The sequence below is a fragment of the Trachurus japonicus genome, chromosome 15 (genome assembly GCF_045865225.1).
Source record: "Trachurus japonicus isolate A0001 chromosome 15, Traja_1.0".
NCBI classification, from domain to species: domain Eukaryota; kingdom Metazoa; phylum Chordata; class Actinopteri; order Carangiformes; family Carangidae; genus Trachurus; species Trachurus japonicus.
The window spans coordinates 14,623,283-14,646,999 of record NC_140921.1 but is presented as its reverse complement, the minus strand read 5'-3'; the positions used below and the strand labels follow the sequence as shown (position 1 = coordinate 14,646,999).

At 38.9% G+C, this 23,717-nt stretch overlaps 3 protein-coding genes across 3 annotated transcripts; 2 read left to right on the top strand and 1 right to left on the bottom strand.

Moving 5' to 3' along the window:
* Positions 1 to 217: 217 nt before the first annotated feature.
* On the top strand, positions 218 to 8,615 carry LOC146973363 (max-interacting protein 1-like). The gene is made up of 6 exons (XM_085799830.1): positions 218 to 617; positions 1,818 to 1,920; positions 2,063 to 2,092; positions 3,484 to 3,598; positions 6,178 to 6,349; positions 6,529 to 8,615. The coding sequence occupies exons 1-6, from the start codon at positions 389 to 391 to the stop codon at positions 6,690 to 6,692; spliced, it is 813 nt and encodes a 270-aa protein (XP_085655956.1). The 5' UTR covers positions 218 to 388; the 3' UTR covers positions 6,693 to 8,615.
* Positions 8,616 to 8,784: 169 nt separating this feature from the next.
* On the bottom strand, positions 8,785 to 12,309 carry smndc1 (survival motor neuron domain containing 1). Its single transcript, XM_085799831.1, has 6 exons — positions 12,184 to 12,309; positions 11,703 to 11,822; positions 10,914 to 11,056; positions 10,363 to 10,521; positions 9,732 to 9,885; positions 8,785 to 9,554 (listed from the first exon to the last, which is right to left on the bottom strand). The coding sequence occupies exons 2-6, from the start codon at positions 11,820 to 11,822 to the stop codon at positions 9,417 to 9,419; spliced, it is 714 nt and encodes a 237-aa protein (XP_085655957.1). The 5' UTR covers positions 12,184 to 12,309; the 3' UTR covers positions 8,785 to 9,416.
* A 1,204-nt stretch (positions 12,310 to 13,513) lies between these two features.
* On the top strand, positions 13,514 to 15,402 carry LOC146973361 (alpha-2A adrenergic receptor-like). Its single transcript, XM_085799827.1, has 2 exons — positions 13,514 to 13,596; positions 13,779 to 15,402. The coding sequence occupies exon 2, from the start codon at positions 13,920 to 13,922 to the stop codon at positions 15,129 to 15,131; it is 1,212 nt and encodes a 403-aa protein (XP_085655953.1). The 5' UTR covers positions 13,514 to 13,596; positions 13,779 to 13,919; the 3' UTR covers positions 15,132 to 15,402.
* Positions 15,403 to 23,717: the final 8,315 nt, after the last annotated feature.

Here is a 23,717-nt window from a genome sequence, read left to right as displayed (position 1 = left end):
CAGAACTGTGTGCACATGAAAGGCAGCTCTTATTTTTGTCATAGGTAATTATTCATTTTATGTCAACTCAAATAAAGCAGCATTGTTTCAAAAGAAAGCGGGTGTTATTTCAGAATGTCACTGAACATAAGTGTGTTATTTGTTACTCTCCTGCAGTATTGATAATGAGGATTTATTATGGCACAGTTGACAATGAATGCAATGTGCATGCGTTAGTGGGAGGGATTATCCACCAAGTAGGGCAAGTGGCTGAGGCTAAGGACTGCAATTCCATCCAGCCTGGTTCATTTCAGTCATCCGCTCAGTGCACAGACGGGACAAGGAGTGCAATTTCAGCGCTGCTTCTTTGTCAAAGCCCCCCACAAAAAATACAAAGCCTCAAGTGAAAATGGTAAAGTACGTGCGACAGCACAGCGAGCTGAAACCCGAGGAGGTCCTGTCGGAGTCCGATGCGTCCATGGACCAGCAGGATTTCGGAGAGATGTCCGACTATTCTTTCAGCGACGTTTTATACTCCAAATGTTCCGCAATGGACCAAATCGGCACTTTTATGAAGAACGTACAAGTGCTGCTCGATGCAGCAAATTACATAGAAAATATCGAGAAGAACAACGGAAGTAAGTAAACACGGGCTGTAGGGGATATTACCATGTAATGCGCCGAGCAGACAACAATAGAGGCGAAGGCGACAAAAGACGCGCAGCGGACAGATGAACTGGCCCGTCAGCAGCCAATGATATTTCACCTGCTACTGAAAAACTATTGTCCGATCAAACATAACACTTTCAAATTTCCATCAGTTCATAACAAGTCAGAATTTTTTCCTCATTTTTAAATTCAGGAAGCAAACGCATCGCCAGAAACTGATTTTTATTGCAACAATAGCCTGCAGCTAAATCATCATCTGCCACTAAATCTGGTCTTTAGCAGACCTTGGGAGAGATAAAAGAAATTACAGCATTTCATGTATGAATTATTTTCCAACAGGCTTATATGTACACATCTGTGTTAATACATGTAAAACACTGTGGTTTGAGACTCCAAATGTCTCATTTAATCTTCCATCTCAGTTTATCGCTGCTCCTCTCACGATGGTTCCCTTTAAATATCATGTCCACACACAAAAAAAAATGTCGCATTCACGGTGCTATTAAGTGCATCTGCAAACTGCGATTTAGATTTCATTTCCTCTAAACATTTCCAATTGAAAGCCCAGCTATCATTTTTCAGAGGCAGCAGCTGCTGCTTCCTTGTATGTGTTGTTCACATGGTTTCCACATGGAACAAATTGTAAAGTTTTCATTGGTCGGGAAACATGTTCCCAGCGCCAGAGTCACTGCAAACAGCCAATCACGCGCAGGTTCATGTTAAACGTAGTATGTTACTGGGAAGGAGGGTTCATGGGAATTGTAGGCTTTTTAAGCAACAGTAAGAATACAGTACTTCAGAATAGAAAGGAGTTTTGATATAAATATTCTTACTCATGACCCACTTTCCTGTGGGTAGGCTATACTGACTGTTGTGAACAAGTACAAAATGGCTGACTTACATAAAATACATAATTATATCATACATGTTCATTACATAGTGTATTAATAAGCTCTTAATATTTTTCAGTCACTGTCTGTGTAATATAATATCAAAGTTTTAACATGTAACGCACAATTTGGGGCAAATAAGGTCACATTCATCCTTGCAAATCCAGTCATCCAGGAGGCTTTCTGCATGTAGCACATCTCTAAAAACTATACAGTATATACATATACACACACACACACATTCACACATGTAATCCTCTTAATCCTTTTCATCATCAGAATGTGAGCACGGGTACGCTTCAACATACCCTGCAAGCCAGACCGCACATCAACAGAAACAACGTAAATTCAAAAACAGGAAATTGGACAATATTCACAATAGGTAGGTAAATGATCCTGAAAAGGGGACAATGGTCATTACTAAAACTGTATTAAGTGTATGATATATTATGTTTGCATTAAGTTTCATTTTCCATACTTGCCTAACAGTTGTTGACAGTTGTTTATATCTACAATTTCAACAGGTCAGCACACAATGAACTGGAAAAGAATAGGTGAGTAAAACATGACTGAGTGAGTGCATGTTTATGATAAAAGTGACGATGCAGAAAGGTAGCTCTGATATCAAGGACAAGAAAAAGGAACAAGGTGATGAGAGTGAAATGTGACAGGGGAAGTCACCACAGAGTTCTCCTTCTGTTAACCCTCAACCACCTTTTGTTACATGTATGGTACAAGTTCAAAATGCAGATGGGCCAAAGTCAAATTACAGCAGGAGGACAGAATCCCCACTGTCTTTAAACTACTGCAGCTACACAGAGTTTATCTCAAGCACCAGCGGTCTCAAAATGGAGCTCCCAGCTGATAAACCAAAAGCTTCCTCCATTCTGCCATGTTTGCATATTTTGGTGCTATGCTAAACATGTTGACCATACATTTCACAACGGGATGTGCCGTAGCCCCATAAATGAGCTTATCAGCGCACGACTTCAAAAAGGGCTTCTTTTTTTTTATCAACAATTTGGAAATTCTCCTCCTGTGTACGATAGCAGTGTGCATTTTGCAAGGCAAATAAAAGGGAGGTGTAATGCAGCCCCAGTTGCAGCACTGTTCCTGGAGGACATGCAGACATTTCCCCAGTCAGCAAACGGGAACCGTCTGTTTCCAGACAACAGGGCTCCTTCCTGAGAGATTCTCAGCTGCAAATCTAACAGCAGCTTGCTTCTATAGCTGCAGGATGTGCTAGCCTCTGCTTTGAGGGAGAAACAAATGTCACGACACATTCATCCTAAAATTAAACGTCCAGCCATGTGTGGGAGAATTTCAGTCTAAGTGATGAGAGAAAGAGTATCTTCTCGAGGAAAGCTTTTTTCGTACCGTGTACCTTTTTTAAAAAAAATCATTACAAAATGGTGGCCAGTGCAGGGGGAAGAGATGACATCACAACTTGACCTACATTTTACTCCATTATTTGAAAGGATAGCGAGTGTCCTTTGCAGTTTCTGCATTCATTTAGATCACAGGCCCAGAGGCCTTGGTGGATCAGAAACACAGCGTCGGGCCGACCTCAGCAGCTTTTTAAATCGGGGGCCAGACAGATCCATATGTAATTTCAAAAGGAGTCAGATTGCGTGGCTAACTAGCACTATGGATAAACAAATAAATCAAGTCACTCAATATTTGGACTGTGACATTGCTCCTCACAGATGGTTTGATTGTATCATAATTACAGTTAATCAGGACCAATCAAATAGCTGTTTGCTGTAACTCTTACCATTCTAATCAAAGTGGATTAGGAGGAAGTAACATAATTGGACTAATCAGGATCAGTGCAGAGGACTAGAATACAGTAGTCTGGAAATTCATTTTCAGCTTTGTCATGCATATTTACCCTCTCATGCACGCATATGCCATGACCCTTCTTGATTGTCTCTCCCTCCCCCAGACGAGCACATCTCCGCCTGTGTTTGGAGAGGCTCAAGTCCCTCATCCCTCTGGGACCAGACTGCAGTCGGCACACCACGCTGGGACTGCTCAACAAGGCCAAAGCACATATCAAGGTGTGGTACTCTAGGAAACCCCTGTAACAATGAGAGCACTAACAGAAGCAAATGTGTGCCTATCACAGATACTTAGAATGAAGAGTTTTGTGGCTGATCCCACAAGTAAAAAAAACAGTTGATGATGTGTCGACAGCAGATATGGATCTGCAGCACAACAGAGGATGACTTTGATATACAGGGGAGGGCCCTTTTCATTCCAGTGTGAGACCCAATGTGAATCCATAGTGAACAAAAGCTTCACCAGTCAATAGCTTGATGCTGTTTTCTATTTTAGAACAAAAATTGCATTTAGTCCCCCTGCTGTCACTCATGGTAACAAACAGTGTCTGGTTTTCCGTGCTTTAAAGATGCTTTAGTGTCCCTCAAGTGTGATCTCACAGCAGCTGCACTCTCTACATGGAAAGCTCAATATTTAGTCTGAAATCCATCTGAACCCTGCAATTCTGTACATCTTAAGGTGTGTTCCTTCAACATGTGCTGCCAGATGAAAAGGTATAACTGCTCCTGTTTGATTTGTAATCATACTTGATTCAGTATAAACACCAGGGAGAGGGGAGATTTTCTACCTCACATTTGAACTTTTTTGGTTTGGCTACATGTCTAACTTCAAGATGACGGACACACAAATGAGGCCAGTTTTGTGCTAAATTGTTTCCCAGTTGCCTCACACTAAAAGGTGGTTAAATGAGATATTGACCACATACAGAAACAAAGAAGTTGGGGAGGGGGTTTCCCAGACATTTCTAGACAGTCCATTTTCTCAGAATCATTACATGAACTGCACCTTCAGGCACTTTGGCCCCGGCATTAGGACATTCTGGTTGCTGCTCAGTTATTTCAGTTTTTCTCTTCCTTTGAGCAAATCTCCCCGGAGCTATTGTCAGGGCTGTCCTTCGCAGGATTTTGAACCCATGGCAAGTCTTTGATTAGGTCTTGTGTCTTTCACTCTACAGGAAAATGTGAGAATAGTGCACTGGTCTTGAGGGCACCAGATCTGTCCTAATTGTTGGAGCTGCCTGCCTGAATGGACTGATGAGTGTGTGAACTACATGAGATAAAGGATGGCTCAAATGATTCAGCAATGTTAAAGCATCCAACACTCAACACTGTGGCTCCCCCGGTGGCTACAATCTAAGCCAGACTTCTTTTTTTTTTTTTCTTTTTTTTAATATTCACCTTTCACGGCCCCCGTCTGTGCAGACTCCTGCAGTGGGGAGCAGCTGAGGGATGACTGAGGGCTGCAATATGAAAGCGGTCCTGGCAGCAGTCTGTGGGAGTGTAATCACAGCAGGGGGTAATGGATAAACACCTATGATGTCAACTGTTGACTTTGGACCTGCCTGTTTGAAGTCCAGGAAATGTGGCTTCTGAATGCTGCTGTGTTGTATTTTTAGAACCAGAGGCTGTGTAGTATAGTGTAGAAGGGTGAAGCAGGTGCAGCCAGCATGAAGCTCACAGCTGCAGGAAGTAACAGAAAAAAAAGAAAAACAACACCCTGTATTGTGCTACAGGAAAAGCACAGGAGTGCTACTCTTACTTGTACCAAACTCCATTTATTGCTGTTTCTCTAATAGGAATTGCACAAACATCTTCTCACATTAATCATGGATAGAAGCACTTGGTTCCAAAAAAATCTAAGCTTTAGAATTTATTCTTGTTTACCAACATGGCACGGTGGTGTAAGAGGATAACAGTTGAAATATTTACAAAAAGGCTATTGCTTTGCAAGCAAATTGGTTTTGGTGTTGTTGTCGTCTGGCTCAACGTGTCATTCATGCAAGTTCAAGCAAACAAACATTGTTGTATCAGGGAAATATTTACACATGGGAGACTGAGGAAATGAACCAGAACAGCCATAATCATCATAACAATAATAATGCATTTTATTTAACTGGCACATTTCTGAGCACTAATGATTTTATTTTAAGTCTTCAGCTGGCTCGCATATTAAACGTCAGGAGGACTAAGTCTGCCACTATGGTAGCATAAATGTTTTTTATGACTTGATCAGATGTGATGATTGGCATTAAGTGATTGGATCCTATCTTCCTTTATGATTATATAGTTTCATAGTGCATCTTCAGGACTTTGGTCATTTGATAGAGTGACCTAAAAGACTTTTTCGGTTTCTTTCGGTTTGTGTATGTTGAACTGTACAGTCCTGGTTTCAAAACTACAGCTGGACACCACAAGTAGATCAAAATCAATCTCAAAGTGGGGAAGTTTAATATATTGGAGCAAAAAGGGCAAGAAGCCAGACCGAATGATCTTTACTTTCAATTGCACACTGAAACCACCCCCACCCCCACACATAGACACCAGCTTGCTCACTAGAATCCAACCAGCAACTTACTATTCTTCTGTGTTGAGTAATTCATCAGAAGGCACAGGGGGTGGCAGCAACAACTTCATATTAACATCACAGTCATGCACACCAGATACATTCACCATACTTTGCAGTTAATCATGGGTAGTACCTAGAGGGGTGTCGCACATCCATACACACTGGTCATCATGACTATCATAGGTTTCCACACATCAATGATAAAACTGACTGTTGTTTTTCCTCTTTTCAGAAACTTGAAGAGGTGGACCGGAGGAGTCAGCACCAACTGGATACCTTAGAGAGAGAGCAGAGGCACCTGCAGAGGCAGCTAGCCCAGCTGCAGACTTATGGCGAGAGGGAGAGGGTCCGCACAGACAGCCTGGGCTCACGGATGGACTCGGACCGCTCAGAGTCTGACAGAGGTTAGTATCCAAATCAAGGTCTTTAGCCAAAGGCACACGTAGCATCATGTGCTTGAAAGTCATTTAAATCTATTTGTTTGAAAATCTGACACTTTGTATATATCAAATTAAGACTTACAGTATATAATTCAGAAAATGGATCTGAAATCATGTTAATGTTTTGTTTTCTTTTTGAACAGAGGAAATTGAAGTTGATGTGGAAAGCACTGAGTTCTCCCATGGAGAGATGGACAGCGTAAGCACCAGTGGTGCAAGTGACCTGGATGATCACAGCAGCCGGCAGAGCCTAGCCAGTGATGAGGGATACTCCACATGCAGTCTAAAACTGGCCTTCTCTGCTTGAAGCACCAGCCTATACATCTAGCTACTACAGCTGCAGTCTTACATGGCTTTCACCTCTCCAACTACCAGCCTACAGCTCCATTCTCTTTTGCAATTTAGGTTACCTATCTTAAGAAGAACCAGCCTCTGTCCCACCTTTACCTGACAAATGAAACATCTCCAACTGAGAACCAGCCTTAAGTTCAAACTCAGTCTAAAAGTTTAAAATGGTCTCTTTCCAGAATTCAAGGGGCTCCTCTACATCGACCTGAATCATTTTATACATCAGCCTCAAATCAACATCTCAGTCAATATACAGTTTCCTCACTTTAAAAGTTGACTAAACCAATCAACTGAATCTCCCTTTACCTGTAGCCAGCTTGAATAATCCATACCTGCACTCAATACTGATCCCGTAGAGGACCCATGAAGGGGAAACTCTACATTTAGTCAAGTTGATCTTCTGAAACCAGCAAAAAATACTGACACACAAACACACACACAGACAGACAAAAAAAAACAACAAAAAAACAGTACCAGCTAGAAGCTCACCATTGGGAACGTTTGCTCCATTTGCCTTGTAAAAACATTGCCCTTTTTCTTTGGATACTATATCCAGAAGGCACTTCTTGTCAGTGCACAAGCCAGTGACAAGGGCTACAATGTCTGCATTCCAAAATGTTTATTACACTTCTATAACCTTTGCTTTAGGACCCACAACCATCATTGATCCATGTGGTGTCCCTTCTCTTGACTGAAGCGCAGTCATATCCAAACAGGTGGTGTGTAGTCCACCGATGTTGTTCTAATTTATTTTGCATATGATCATAGTATTTATTTTTGGTATATTTAATTGTACTGTAGCTAGGTCTCGGCCATGCTTGAATGGAAAAAAAAATACAAAAAAACAAAATAAGAAAACTGCTGTTAATATTTTTTCCCCCTTTTTTTATGTTTACAAATTACTTGATGTTATTAATCCCCACTGAAACATATGCAGTGCTACAGGTTTAGTGCATTACTCAGTGGCGTTTTGTTGAAAGGAATCATCTTTCACACTGTGCGCATATTCCATTTCATTTTTATCTAGACAATAATAAGCTATCCCGCACTTGTCCAAGCACAAGGCTCAAGCAATAACACGTCTAGTTTTTACCATATCTTTAATGTTGGCTGTCGTAATGACACACTTTTGTCCGTCCAACACCAAATTACGGTTTGCTAGTTCTCCACTTGCTCCAGTAGTGGTTATCGGTTATTAATAATCAGCAGTAAAAATGATTGTAATTGATTTAAAAAGAAAGAAAAAAAAAGCTATGGTGCATGTGTATTGAATGTAGCCTTTCTAATCATGTTGTAATGTGCTTTGGATTGAAGTCTTATACAAATGTCTGTAGCATGACCAACATAAACACTACAGAGTACTAATTTTGGTTTATACTTAAATGTTTAATACGGTATCTTTTTTGTATTGTAGCAGAAAATGTACAAGTCTATGAAATCTGGAGGCTTCCCACGAATAATTCAATGTATATTTGACAGAGAATTGCACTGCTGACCTGTTCAAATCCATGAAACCAAATAAGATAATATGACCCATCACCATTTCAATACGACCATGTATCTGCATTTTTATGGTCCAAGTCCTAAGTAGATCACCACCAAATTGTGTCTTAACATGGGTATAACTCTTGCACAAAAGTTCCTTGTTACAGGTCTTTTCTCCCCACAACCTGTTTGGGAAACTATAAAATGCACTATGAAAAAGACTTTTGTTAAGGAAGTATGTTGAAGCACACCCCAGAATGTTTTTTCTTGTGCTTAATCAGCCATCCAAGGTGACTTTTTTGCAAAACATGTGCTGCTGGTCCCCTGCTAAATACTTTGTTACAGCTCCTGACAACTGTCCCTGGAATCTTAATAAACCTCTTCTACCCAGACATTACCAATATTGTCTTTTTTGGTGAGCCTACCATTTGCATTTAGGTAATCACGTTGAGTTTCTTGCATTGTAATAATTTCCCAGCATTGATTTTGTGCAACAAAAACACATTTCAAATAGATCTGTGGTTAACATAACCCATACAACATATCAAACAAAAAACTCATAGAACTTCAATGGAAAAATGGGTTGTATTTAAAGTTGCAGCGTGCTGCTCACGACATGGATTTATTAATAAATGATACAAGTCTTTACTGCCACCTACAGGACCCGACAGAACCACAATGAAAAGGTCATGTAAAAACAGCCCAGATGCAGTGGGGGGCAACTCTTAAAAAAACTGAAAAGGTAACAATGTTTATTTCACTGTTATATATACAGAAATTAAAATTTAAATTCAGCCTTCTCAAATCAATGCCATTAATAACGACACATCAAGAACTGGTCGGTATTGAAAATCCAGCCTAAAATGTATACACTAATTCTACAGGTGTATATTTATACACATTTTAGCAAGTGTTTGGCCTCAGTGGAAGCTGAACATACAGCAAACTTTTCGGCTTTTCTAAAACACAACTTCCTGTTTTTGCATCACATGTGACCTTGTTCAAGTGCAGGAAAAAAATGTTTTTGTTGTACCTACATAATATAAAGGAAAACTACATCAATATCTCAAACAATGGTGTGCAAGCAATTCCTTTCAAAGCCTTCTTTACTTGAGAAACGTAACTCATATATAAACACAATGGAAAGCACTGATATAGCTAGTATACAGTGGATTTTTTATGTACAGAATATATTAGGTCATTGGGGCATTAGATGTCTGACATTGTATTTTGACGTGTCATGGTACTGGGTCATAGGCTTGTCTGCAATACCACATGTTCCGACTCCAACCTTTCCATTTACACTTTCTGGGGATGCAAATATGCTCCTTTTCACCTGCAAAAAATAACAGAATCAATTATCAATTGTTACGAATATTTACGTTTCATGATTATTAGTTTTACTACTGTAGCACTACTGTGGGATATATCTAGCAAGAAATAAGGCATCTACAGAGTATGACCATTTGCCTACTCTCAAATAAAACCAGGCCTCTAAAAAAAGAAATCTTACCTGTCCTTTCTTGTTCTTTGAGTAGGCCTTGTTGTTGAACTGTTGCCACTTTGACTTTTGTTCCTCCCTCTCTTGCTCGAGCTCCTTCATCCTCTGGACTTTCTTCTGGGCTTTCTTCTTCTTGTACTCCCTCTGTTCTGCTATTTGCTCTTTCCTGCAAAGAGGAGGAACATCTGCCCTGAACAATCATGTTCATGATGTACAACACCAATCTGAAATCCACAAAATCTATTGCTGTTGAAGAAGCTTATTAAATAAATGCACAACCAAGATATGTCAATTATTAGTACTGCGCTGCCAAATGAGCAACTTTTAGCATCAGAAACTGGTTTTGTGATTAGTTTTAGATAATTTTGATAGTTTAAAAATTGCCAGTGTTTCCCTGCTCAAACATCAAACTGTGGCACCAATCCAAAATCAGCAAATTATTGTAACAAACTGTCACAAAGACTAGATCTACAGTATATGAGACAAACTAAGGTTAACTAAACAAACTGTCCAAGTGTCCAACTGATGAGTGCCATGAGTGCAAACCAAGCTTACTATTACTACCAATAAAGGCTCTGTTTATTGTCATTAAAATATTATCAAGAAGGAGTACATGAAATGAGTGTGAATTTTTTGTACATACTTTGATTTGGGCTTCCCACCGTCGTCATCATTGCGTCTCCCCTCCTCTGCTTCTTTGAGGTTCTGCAGAGGTATCACTTCAGCATTCCCGTATCCGGTGAAGGTAACTGCTGCAGTGCCGTTCTCTCGGTCTATCTCCTCAATCTCGGCCTCATACACCCTGCAAAAAAGTCACGTCTGTAAGCAGGTGAGTATGAGCCAAAGACTCAAGCTCTACTTAAGAAACAAAGTTTAGCATTAATATATATAAATGAGTGGATATCTTGATATATGAACGTAAGATTACTGTGCATGTTCACTCATTTCAGGTAAATGCATTCAGGGATGATATGTACCATATTCAAAGTCAAACAAACCACAGCATCCTGGTGGCATAGTTAGCCAGGGATGCACGTTTACACGTTGAGACTTAATTTGATGTCTCAGAGGCCAAAGATAAACTATTAACATGGATGGACAGAACCCAATCCATAAAACCAATACAAACATTCTACACTTGTATGCATGCGGTTGCGTGTAATGTTGTCATGAGAAGAGACAGGCGACACTCACTGTCCGTCCTGACTCCATGCAGCCATACACCTGTCCCCCACTTTCCAACCATGTTTAAAGGGAACTGTGTCTGAGCCATTTGTAGTTGAAGCACCCTCAGTGGGCTGTGAGGTTAGGAGGTCTTTTGTCAAATCAATGACTTCCTGTAGAAAAAAGAGATAAAGATGTTCATGGGGTCTCCAGGAAACCATTCTTTTATCAATGCTTAGTCGCTTTTAGTGGCTTCTTCAACTGAAATAATTGGTCTTGCCTTATTTCCATAGGAATTTCAGCAATGAGAAATACAGTTCTAATGTAGGACTGCAACTAATAACTTGTACTTCTTTGCTACATTTGGCTTATATTTGTTGTTTAATGGTTGTTATATTTAGGGCCCGGGTGGTGACAATGCCGAGGACGATTGTTATCACTGTTGATTTTACTTTTGTTTAATATTTTCATCATGCTTTAAAAACAAAAAAACTAATTATATACACACACTTATTTATGGAACTCTTGTATAAGCAAATCCTTACTTGAACATTACTTTCCTTTTAATTGGATAGCCCTCCAATTGTAATAAAGGAACATTTGCAAAACATCACAAAATAGTTGAAGACAAGACACAAAAATCATCCTTTCCAAAAGACCAATGTGAATTCTTCAAACATCATTTAATACAACTGACAGTCCAAATTGAACAATACTCAGTGCTGTCAAAAAAACAACCAAAAAACCCCCCATCAAATCACCATACTTCAACTAAAAACAAACATAACAAAGGTTACGGATCCACATAGATGGACAAACCTGTAGGTCTTTCTGGAGTTTGAGAAGGTCTTCATTGTCTGGGTCGGTGGATAAGGCAACTTCAACTTGCTGCAGCTGAGCTTTGTAGCTGCTTAACTGTTTTACCAAATCGTCCGACATCTGTGTGAGAATAAAAAAAGTACACATTTTACAAACTCGGCTGGCTGTGTTAGCACATGCTCGATAGCTGCCTTTGAGTATACATATTCCAATAGTGAGCTATTTTACATTAGCATCACCGTAATTACACAAAATACTGATGTTACCCGTGGTAAACATTCACTGAGTGAATCGGGGGGTTAGTCAAAGTCAACAAGAGAAATGTTGTATGATGTTTAGACATTACCATTAGCTTCAAGCGGCTAACGACGTCCCTCGGCCCTTGTTCTTCGACGTAAATTTAACACACGACAGCTAAGTTAGTGCTAGCTATGGGCGGCCGAGGGGAATCACAAAACAAAGAGAGTGTGTGTAACCTTACCTCCGTATAAATGTTCTTGACCAATAAATACAGCAAGCATTCAAATTTCCAACTCGTTTATTTGCCACAAACGACAAACAGTTCGCTCGTCCAAGTCGGTCCAAGTACACAAATACTCAACCGGAAACTGTGGCCGAGTTTCTCGTACTTTCTCGCGATAACAGGGGTTTTTCGTCTTCTTCATGGGTTTTTGGTGGCAGATAGCACATGTTGCAGTACTGCCACCTGCTGGAGTTAGGTAACGCCTGATAGCGCACAGTTTCTTCACATTTTCTTCCTTCTTTTTTAAATCATCCTATTAAGCATGCAATTTTTAATATCAGCATATTGAAATTTAAGAACAGTTAGTGTCAGTCACTATACATTACTACTACATTACTAAATAAAGTTACACATTGTTCATTTATTGTCACAAAAAAAACCCAACAGCTGATTTTATGTTTGTACCATGAAGCTAAGCTCTCATATTATTTGTCTCTCAAACTACAGGTTCAGGTCGGCTTCATATATGTTATGGCTCTACCACAAATAATGTGGCTGATTGCAAACACAAAACACAAAGATTGTGAAACACAAACCTAATCACAGAATACAGAAGTGTATTGCATTCACTTGAATAAAAAATAATAATATTTTTTTTCTGAGTAATTCATTTTGGTTTTCCTGTGAGAAGCTCAAAATAAAGGTGCTATATCAGACTGTTCTGAGTGAATGTCAGCTTCTAACGAGTAGCATAGAAATACAGCAGAGAAGAATACTCAGAAACAAACTTGCCCAATGACTACATATAATTAAACCAATTAAAATATTGAAAGAAAAAAGGTCAAATGTGAAAGAATGAAAGAAAGACAAATATTTTTCAACAAGCTCACTTTGATTTATTTTACTTTGTAATCAAGAAAGAAAATTTGTCTGGATGAAATTTTTATTCCTACAAACGTACAGCTTCTGCTCTTCTCAGTGACTGATCTCATCTCCCCTCCCTCACCACAGACTCAGATATTATTTAAAGCCATTTTTCTTTTATCTTAACACTGTGTTCAGGAAATAGAAATACAAACCATACAGTGTAATTTTACTCCTCTGTAAACTAACAGACTACAGATATTACTTCTATAAATCAAAAATATTGTAAGTGTTATAATAAGCCAATGGTTTCAGATCTGAGAGCAACAACAAATTGCTTTTAAATCTCCAGCAGCATATGAACCCCGCCCCTTCCCGTTTCTACTGAAGTGGAGCCAGCATCACAGATCCTCAACGTCAGATCAAGCCCATATAAAAGACGTACTCTCCACTTCAGCCACAGCAGATGAAAAGATCTGCCAGAGCCAGCATCATCTATCTACAATGCAAGTCTGTTTTATGAAATGTCTTCCAAGGGACTTAACTGCAATTTTTTAGTCTAAAAAGGTTGGTGGATGAAGAATTACTTTTTAAAGGAATAGATGTATTTTTAAGTTTCTGATGTGGGAAACCGGGACTTAATCAAAGTTCCCTTTATTCACTTCATTATCTTTTATTTTGGTCTTTTAGTATAAAAAATCGTGTATTGTAATTATTCTCTGATGGTGTTTATGTTCCCACTGCTAAAGAGGAAAGAAGCAACAATATTTTCAAGTCAACAAAATGAGGAGACTCAATCTTCTGATGATGTGTTCTTGAATGGATGCAATTAATAGACCGCTGGCAAGCAAAGCACTGTTCAGACATCATCGACACCACAGCTCATCCTGATGGGTTGTTTTATCTTCACCAGAGAAAATGAGACTTTGCCTGCCAGGCACTCTTATACTGTGCAGACCTCTGTGCCTCTAACAATCCTGGTGGGTATCCTCATCCTGCAAACTGTCTTTGGCAATGTCATGGTAGTAATTGCTGTGACCACAAGCCGAGCCCTGAGAGCACCTCAGAACTTGTTTTTAGTTTCTCTGGCATGTGCAGACATCCTGGTAGCCACCTTAGTGATGCCTTTCTCTTTAGCGAATGAGCTGATGGGTTACTGGTACTTTGGTAAAGTGTGGTGTGAGATCTACCTGGCTTTGGATGTGCTCTTCTGCACCTCGTCCATCGTTCACCTATGTGCCATCAGCCTGGACAGGTACTGGTCCGTGACTCAAGCGATTGAGTACAACCTGAGGAGGACACCACGCAGGATTAAATGCACAGTCTTGATAGTTTGGGTACTGGCAGCCATCATTTCATTCCCTCCGCTCATCACAATGAAAAAGAACGAGGGTAACAAGGACAAACCTGAATGTAGAATTAACGAGGAGAAGTGGTACATTATATTCTCCAGTATTGCCTCCTTCTTTGCTCCCTGCATCATTATGATTACAGTGTATGCCAGAATCTACCAGATTGCCAAGAAAAGAACACGAGCCCCGCCGGGCGTAAGGCAAAGAGAGAATGGCAACTTAGAGGAGACAAAGTGTGGTCTGAATCCCATGGAGAGAAAAGACGGAGAAGAGAGGGAGGTGGAAGGGGGGGATGACAGAGAGGTCAATGGTTCCGACATGGACGAAGAACCCTCCTCCTCCGATGGGAATGAAATCATGCTGTGTTCCCTGAAGAAAAAGAGGGGTCTTAGGACACCCAAAGTGGCTCAGGTGAGGCCTGGAGAAACCTCTCCAAAGCCAGAGGTGCAGCCCTGTGTGAGAGTGAGCAAGTGGAAAGGAAGACAGTACAGAGAGAGACGCTTCACATTTGTTTTGGCTGTGGTCATGGGTGTGTTTGTTCTCTGCTGGTTCCCCTTTTTCTTCACATACACACTCATTGCCCTGTGTGATATCTGCTGTGAAGGACTCCCAGAGACACTGTTCAAAATGTTTTTCTGGTTTGGTTACTGCAATAGCTCACTAAATCCTGTAATTTACACTGTATTCAATAATGACTTCAGGAGATCTTTTAAAAAGATCCTTTGCAAAACGAACAGAGGAGGCTTATAAATATTGTTTTAATGCCTGTGCTTCAAAAACAACATTTGTCAGCTCTACATTAAAACTTCCATCAATGTAAACATTACATTAAGATGATATGTCTACTGAATGTTTGAAAAATTGTATCATACCAGTATGCTATTTTTGTGTTTTTACATTTTGTGTAATTCCATGCCCATAAATGTTTGTTTTACAATATTACATCATACAAAAAATATCAAATGTACAATTTGTTTTCCAGCTGATATTTCACTGTGACAACCTGTAAGTTTACACTCTGATTCTGTACAACTGTGATAACATGGTGATATATTTTCAAAATGCCTGTTTGTTTTGTCATCAGCTGTGCTTTGGGTACTTGTGTTATAAAGATTTACAGTAAAGACCTCCTAATAGTGTGGTTTTCAAAAAGCGTAATGTCATTCACTTGAGAAAAAAAAAAGCTCTGTTCTTCTGAGTAACATTTTTTCATTTTTTTTTTTTTGGAGTCAGTTTTTTTTCTGACTTAACGAGATTTCAAAATCCCACGAGAAGCCCCCACCTGAAAGTAAGGTTTAACCGCTGCAGTCAAGCCAGCCTCCACTTTATCATGGATCTATTAGAACCATGATATGTATATGTTCCATTTCAAAAAATGCAGTCCCCGATATTGTTTTGCGTTACATGTTTATACTATGTAAGAGGACTAAAGGCGACCTTCTAAAACAGATTCAAATTACAAGGTGATGTATTTGGATTTTCAAAGGAAAAGCCCACAAATTTTTCTTATTTTCACATTTTCATTCCCTGTAAATTCTGACTGATATTTGAAAGGAGACAACTTGTTATTACAGCACACCACCTCAGAGAATTTTGAAATCAGTCTTTTCAAGCTCTTACTGTGGTATATACATGTAGCACAAAACAAATGCCGGGGCTAGCTTCAATGTATTTTTCGAAGTGGAGGATGGCTTGACCACAGTGGTTAAATGTTACTTGCAGGTGGGAGCTTCTTGTGGGATTTTGAAATCTCTTGAAGTCTGAAAAAAAGGGACTCTGAAAACTGGAAAAATTACCCCAAAAAACAGATCCAGCTTCTGTATGGTTTAAACAGGAAAAGATTATTGCGACATAGTACTTCTCAAGAAAACTGTTAAGTTGAAATGATAATATTGGTAATATGAAGGCAGATGTCCATGTCTCACATTGCAATACATTACACAACACAGGAAATGTCAAAAGTGTACAAAAACAAACATGGCAAATAATTCAATTATGACTAAAAACTAAATAATGTCTCAAGAGATATGAATTGTCAAATGGATGCCTATTCTTTGGAAACTAAGCCTCTCTGCAATTGTCATCAGAGTGACAGAAAAGACAGATTTAGAAAAACAAATAATTATAAATTTTACAATACAATTGTGGATTGAAAAACAAAACCTTTGTACAACAATACAAACAATAGCAAGAGCGCATGACAGCAGATTGTACTCAAAAATATATTCCCACCCTGTAATCTTGTTCTCTCATAACAAGCACAGGAACAAGACAATTATATGAAGGGAAATTATGCCTAGGAGGTAGGGGTGGCACAACAATACTGAGTGCAGTTTAACATGAATTATGGCCCTTCATATCAGGATATCATTAAATCCTCCCCTGGAGTCAAACAGAAATCATGCAGCGATAGAAATATGAGTGACTGCTGCAAATTACACCGTGGGGTTAATAACTACATCCTCCATCTCTTCTCCTTTTTAGCACAATTTTCACAAACGTTTTTACCAACCACCTCTCATGCACAGAGCAAACAGATTCCCATGACTTGATCTCTGGGACTCAAGAGTTTTGAAATTCCTGTGGTACACATGTTTGGTTTCACCATGTCTCTGAGTCTTTAAATACAACATTCAGCATTTACCACAAATGGTAAACTACTGATAGGGTTCCCACGAACAATCTGACAAAACATTAGTATTTGAGGACTTATGTATAAAGGCAAGATTAATCTATTTAACTATAAGACTTTGTTGGTGCACTGATACTAACAGTTGGTATCTGTTCGTTTAAACTGCACGGGAAAAACCCATGGCCCATGTCATAACATTCTATAGTACCGTATGTAGGAAGAGCAAGAGGGATTATTATGGCTGTTGGAACATATTAAGCTACCAAGGTTATATAATATTTACCATCTTAAAATATTTGCAAAAAATGTATATATCCTTTATACAACCGTACATTTTTGTTTTTTTACCAAGGACACCAATATGTCTCAAAAGATTAAACTGCATTGACTGCCCTCTGAATGCATCATCTATTTAAGATGACAAGGTGTTCATCACCATGCTTGGATCTGATACGTTTTTTTAAAGGGACAACGAGGAGTTTATATTTGGTTATAAAAAAAGTCATATTAATGTGGATGAATCTACGTTACCCACACTTGTTAATGGGTCAATTTTGGATAAATATATTGTTTTGTCTTTATTGTTATTTTGTTATTATTATTAGTGGTGGAAATGACGCCCATTTCCTACTTTTGGTTTCGCAGACACTTCCCGGCCGCTGGTCATTGGAATGACGCCGCCACATCGCCGTTTATGGTCGGAACTACGACGGTATCTGATCTGATAAGTGGTGAAATGCCAAACTACTGTATCCATTACAATCCTGAAAGTTCACCAAGACTTGAAGGGGGAAAGCAACTCAGGGAAAAGAGCTGACTTGGCATTTTTTCATTATTAGTATGTTGATCATACACCACAAAAAACACTGATGGCATACAGAGTTAATTAGGTTAATGGATGCTGTCAAATGTGCCAGTGAATTTAGTTTTCAGTGTCCTGCATCTCACTCCATATCAATGAAAATTACAGCTGGTTACAAACTGTAAACAGTCCATTGCTATTCTCAGAGTGTACGCACACACGTCCACTTTCGCTGTCTGCTGAGATAATGATTTATTTCCCCCTCTAAAGGCCACTACAGAGCGTCATGATTTATGCTTGTGACACCACAGCTATTAAAACTATGCTTTATAAGCTGCCTCTGGCAGAAGTTCCCATAGCTTTAACTCCTGAGTCTTCTCCATTTAACTCTAATTTCTTCTGCCTACAACAAAATAAGAGCTTTTTGAAGTTGCTAGTCATGTCTCTCAAAGAGGCTGGTGAACTTAAAGAGTAAAGAGCGCGGTCTGCATCCCAGACATGTGAAGACTGTGGAGGGAGGACTGCACAGACCAGACAAAGGCATCAAGACCATACTAACAAGTTTATATCATATCTTGTGATGAATAGAGTGTTTTTAATTGAATGTTGGGTCATTCATTATGGATTGAGCACAAAGCATCATGCACACTGGGGCATATAATATGTCCTCCCTCTTGAATTGATAAGGATGCAAGATAATGAAATTATCGTCTGAAGGATGTAAGCAGCAGGAAACCCTGTTTAATTTGCCTTGTGTAAAATCACTGATAGTTTCCTTCTCATGATCACCATCACCAATTTACCCAATGAAAAACCTACTTACTTGAACCTATAATTGTCATGTGTTCAATATATTTTATTATTGATGCAATCTGCAAACTACATATTCTGAGAGTGACTGCATGACCAAACATATTGAAACAAAGTAAAAATTTAGATACTGTATTTCCTGAATGACTTCCCAGGCCCAATGTTTTCTGCTTGCTCAGACTGGGCCTATTAGAGTACATTTTCATCCCCAATCCTTGAGAAATGGATTATTGTGATTAGTGTTGGGGATAAAATAAATCAGCTAATAGGGTCTTATATTTTCTTAGCTCATCAAAAAACCCAAACATGCTGTTGGGAAAGGGCTTAAGAAGACCCACGGAGAATAGAGACCCAATGGGAACAGAGACAAAACACATGGATAATGTGGAATTTACTAAACATATTAAATGCAACAATAAATGGAAGTCCATTCTTTGGGACAGCAAATATAGTCTTTACTCGTTTATGCTTTAATATAATCATATTTCATCCTTTTTGTTTCTGGGTGCAACAGAAAAGGACTGTTCAATTATTAATCAAAACATGAGTGTATTTTACAGTGGCTAGTTGAATACACACATTTCATACAGATGATACTGTAGGTCATGCTATATGAATATGCAATTCTACCAAGTAACACCAACACAGAAAAGCTAAAAGTATAGGTATATTGGTTCACAAATGTGTGGGTCACTCATAATCCTCCATCTAAATGTCCCTATAGCAGTTTTATTCAATTAATGTGACTGAGCTATTTATTCTACTTTAGGCAAATTAGATAGAAAGGCTTTTTAGGTTGCACTCTGGTTGTCTGTTTTGTTTGCTCTATTTGATCATATTAATCAAATATTAAACAAATGAGCTTTTACACAATACTGAACTGAAATTTACTGAACCTGTCCAACCTTCTTATAGCAACAAGTGCCCTGAGCCATCATGTTAATATGTTTGAATTAGACAGTCGAAAAGAAGTGGGGCACCTGGGTGAAAGGTTTTAAAGTTGGACTATTATGAATTTCCCCAAAATATCCATTAGAAGAATTGAATGTTTAATAAAAGTAAAAGAAAAAAAAAAAAAAAACATTATATGAAGCATACAGTGTATCTCTTATTACTCATTCGCCTTACACATCATCATCAGAAGCAGATACTCCAGCCATCTGTGAAATCCAAGCAGCACCCACAACAATGCCTTCTAGGCTCTACAGCGAATCCTCATTAGTAACAAATGAAGCTTCTGCTCCAGACACCATAATTCTTACTTAGCCATCTTGTCCTGTCTGTGCTATTGATTGTATCCAATTCCAGTCTGGCCCACTCCTCATGCTTATGCACAACACACCCTCCCCCTGTCCCACCCATATGCTCCTCTATGATGTCAGCTAAACACAGAAACAAAGTTAACACCACTAAACACTACCGATCATGCCTACTATCATTGTGCCTTATCTTTCTTCACCAGCCACCTGTTGTGGACAACCATTCATCCTTCAAAGGGCTGTCAGTTAACACACACCTACACACAGATAACAAAACGTACCGCACTGTAAACTGTGACATCTCTACAGGCCCTCTGCTTCTCCTTTTTACCCTTGTCATCATCTACAGAAAGTGTCAACATTGTCTGTTCTATCCTTTACGGACAGGGCCACAGGCAATAATGCAAACTTTCTCATTACAATTATGGACAATGAAATCATAAGACGCAATACCCAATTATCTGCAGTACATGGAACCAATATGTGATGTATTTACTTTCGTGGGAAAAAGTGTGTCAACAGTTGCAAACCATCTATTGGATATACGGAAAATTGTACATTTCTTAATACTAATAGTCAGAATTAGCCTAATGTCAGATGAGTCTAAATTAATATAACATTTCTAAAATAAACGGAAATCAGTGAAAGACAATCAGTTCAGTCACGTTTCATGGTGTCACCTTTATGAACGATTTTCTTCTCAGTGGGTATTCAACAGATGTTGCCACATTTTTCCAGCAGAGAAGCTGGTGGTAGACTGGCTCTGCTTAGAATCCACTCAAACGCTTTCCCAAATTACACTTATGAAGAGTAGTAGTTATAATTTATCTACAACACTTAAAGACATCTTTTCTCTGGCATATGCACACTATGACGTCTACAACACTTCCATACTTTAATACTGCAATTTGACCTATGGATTTAGATAAGTTTGTTGGGGCAGTTACCTCTTGTCAGCAGCAGCTGTCTCCTGTGACCTTTCTTCCAGGTGACTTGTACGGAAGATTTCCCTTCCCCAAAAATCTGAGACGTAGGAGGTGGATCAGGCATCCTTCCCATTTCTGTAAAGGTAAATAATCATTTTATTAGAATCTTATTGTCAATTTGGTGAAAAATGAATTACTTTAATACAAGCTTGCTATGTTTTGGTGAAAAGTGACCAAGTACATTTACACAAGTATTCTACAACTTTGGTTTATTTCTTATGTCCATTCTCTGCTACTTTATACTACTACCTCACTAGTAGTAGGCCTATTACTTGTGCTATTTACTCCGTTACTCGAATTCCAAGTTACTTTTCATATGTAGATAAACAAATAAATCTTAGTTATTACTGAATCACAGTATCTTTCACAGGTTAACATAGTGTGATAGACGAATCCTGCTGGGGAATTCACAAGCCTGCCCAGTTTTTAGTGCTCATTAATATCATCTCAACCTTTACCAGTTGAATGCACCATTAAATTCATTTAACATCAAATACACAATTTCAAAATGGGCCATTTGCGACATTGGTAGTTTACTTTTAGTTAGTGGACTATACAGTAAGTTACTATTTCCACTGTTGTTTAGGGAGCTCGTTAAGATAGCTTATGTGTGCAAAACAATACTTTAATTATTTCAGTGCAAGGTAACTGAAAATGGACGGGCTGTCCTATTTTGTATAAAAATAATTATACATTTAATTATTATACTAACCCCTCGACCTAGCCCCTATGTGTCTCTTTAGGCTAAGTTACCTAGCTAACAGTTTTTACACCTGAGACTAGACAAGCTAGCTAGCACTGTTTAAACACTTTGGGAAATTCCCGCAGGTGTTTTTGGCAACACTTACCGCCGTTTGGAGCTCATTTCCAGACTCCACTGAAACCAAATAGACTGGAAATCCGCGTATGGCAACCACCATGGATGTATTTGGCATTAAATACACATGATGCTACCTGTGGGCGCTAAAGGCAAACTTCATTCATGGCAGCCGGAAGTGACGCACTTCGAATTCGTTTGTACGACTGTGGTGCGATTCGGGCGGGAACGTGAGCGCCGTGTTTTGAAATATGAAATACCCAGGAGGCCTAATATCTATTAGGAAATGATAAAATAAATAAAAGACTCACCAGAAGAAGTCACCAGTCGCTTCACTAAGATGCCTTTCGTTGAACTTTTGTAAGGTAAGTGTTGCCCATCAAGCTGTGTAGTAGCAGCAGCATTTATTCCTCAGAATAAGCTAGCTCCTGATTTAAAAACAGTAAGTAAACAATGCAAGTAATACGTTACTTTTGGACGCTGGCGGCAGTGTCAGTCATGACTTGCACTACATAGCAATACAGCTGTGTGCTAAATTATATTTGCATTCATGAATAATTTGTATGCAGTTTTATCTATTTATCTTAAACGTGTTTACTTTGTCTTTTACAGTGTTCAACCCATTGTAGTTCTTGAGGCCTACGATGGAGTAATGGAGGAAGTTTCTGGGAAAGGAAATGACAGCTCTCCTGGATGGCACCGATAGACTGACTGCACATCATGTGGGTATGTCTCTAACTAGAATTGCACTTTGAAAATACAGGCCTCCACCAAGGTCATAGACTTCAAAGGAGGAAAAATAAATAAATAAAGGTACACTACAAAGTAGCTAGCAGAGGGGGTTTTGTACAACTGACTAAATCAATTGGATTTTCTTATACCATTTGGGTTTTACTTCATTAATTCCTTCTTGGTTGAGCTGTCGCGAAGCAGGATGTGAATTTCTTCTTCCTGAAAGACTTCTGGTAGCTCTGATAATGGTAGATTATCTATGGTGATCAGTGGCAGACTCCCAGATGCTAATTTCTGGTTTAATTTAATGGGCTTGAGGGAGGAGAGGGGGCTTCCTTCCGTGGGTCTGTACATTTTTCATATCTTAATCTAACTTTAAACTATTGATTTTTATAAATGCAGTTTCCATACAGTCTATGGTATAAACGTATTTGAGCTGTTCTGACAATTTGTCTCTGTTCTCTCTGATTCTTGAGTAAAATGTTGAGTGTCAGCCAGCTGGTTGGTGCTTTTGTGAGTTTATAAATGTGGCAAAGTAAGTGTTTAATCTTTTTGTCATGTAATAACTGTATATATGTATAATCACATTATTTGGTGAACTCTAAATGAAGCTTTTGGTCATACAAGGCCTACATGGCAAATATCTCAGTATGGAGAATGGAACTGTGACATTGTGTAATTCATTCATGGTGGTGCATATACCACCTGGCGAGAGCATTTCTGAAACGAGAGCTAGGGTGTGGATGGGAACACAACATTCATAACACTTAACAACATTACTGCCAATATTGCACGACATGGAAATCTAGACAAGTTACACACACATTATTTGAGATCTAATCTGTGATAAATATTTTATTGCTTACGTTTTCATGAATGTTTATGTAGCTGCTGTGGAACACTAGGTGTGTGCATTATTGATAGAATCAATATCAGTGACATTTTAACATATTAAATTTTTAGTTGCCACATTGAATGTGGCTGAACATCACACCTTCAAGAGGCGTGGTTATTAGAATATACAAACATTGTTTATAAAAAATTATGGAAAAACCTGTCGTTTAATATTTCTATTGTCTGACATCTAGCAGTTTTAGTTACACATGGTATGGTTCTGACTGGAATATTTTACAATTTTGGAGTGGTTATTGACCCTCACAATAAGATATTGCTTTATTAGTCCAACACTGGGGACATTGTTTGTTAATGTGTGCTCTGAATGATCAGTCTGTCTTGCTTACACCTGGATTCTCAGGTATTCCTATGTGGAGTGTGACAAAATGGATATTTTGTCCCTT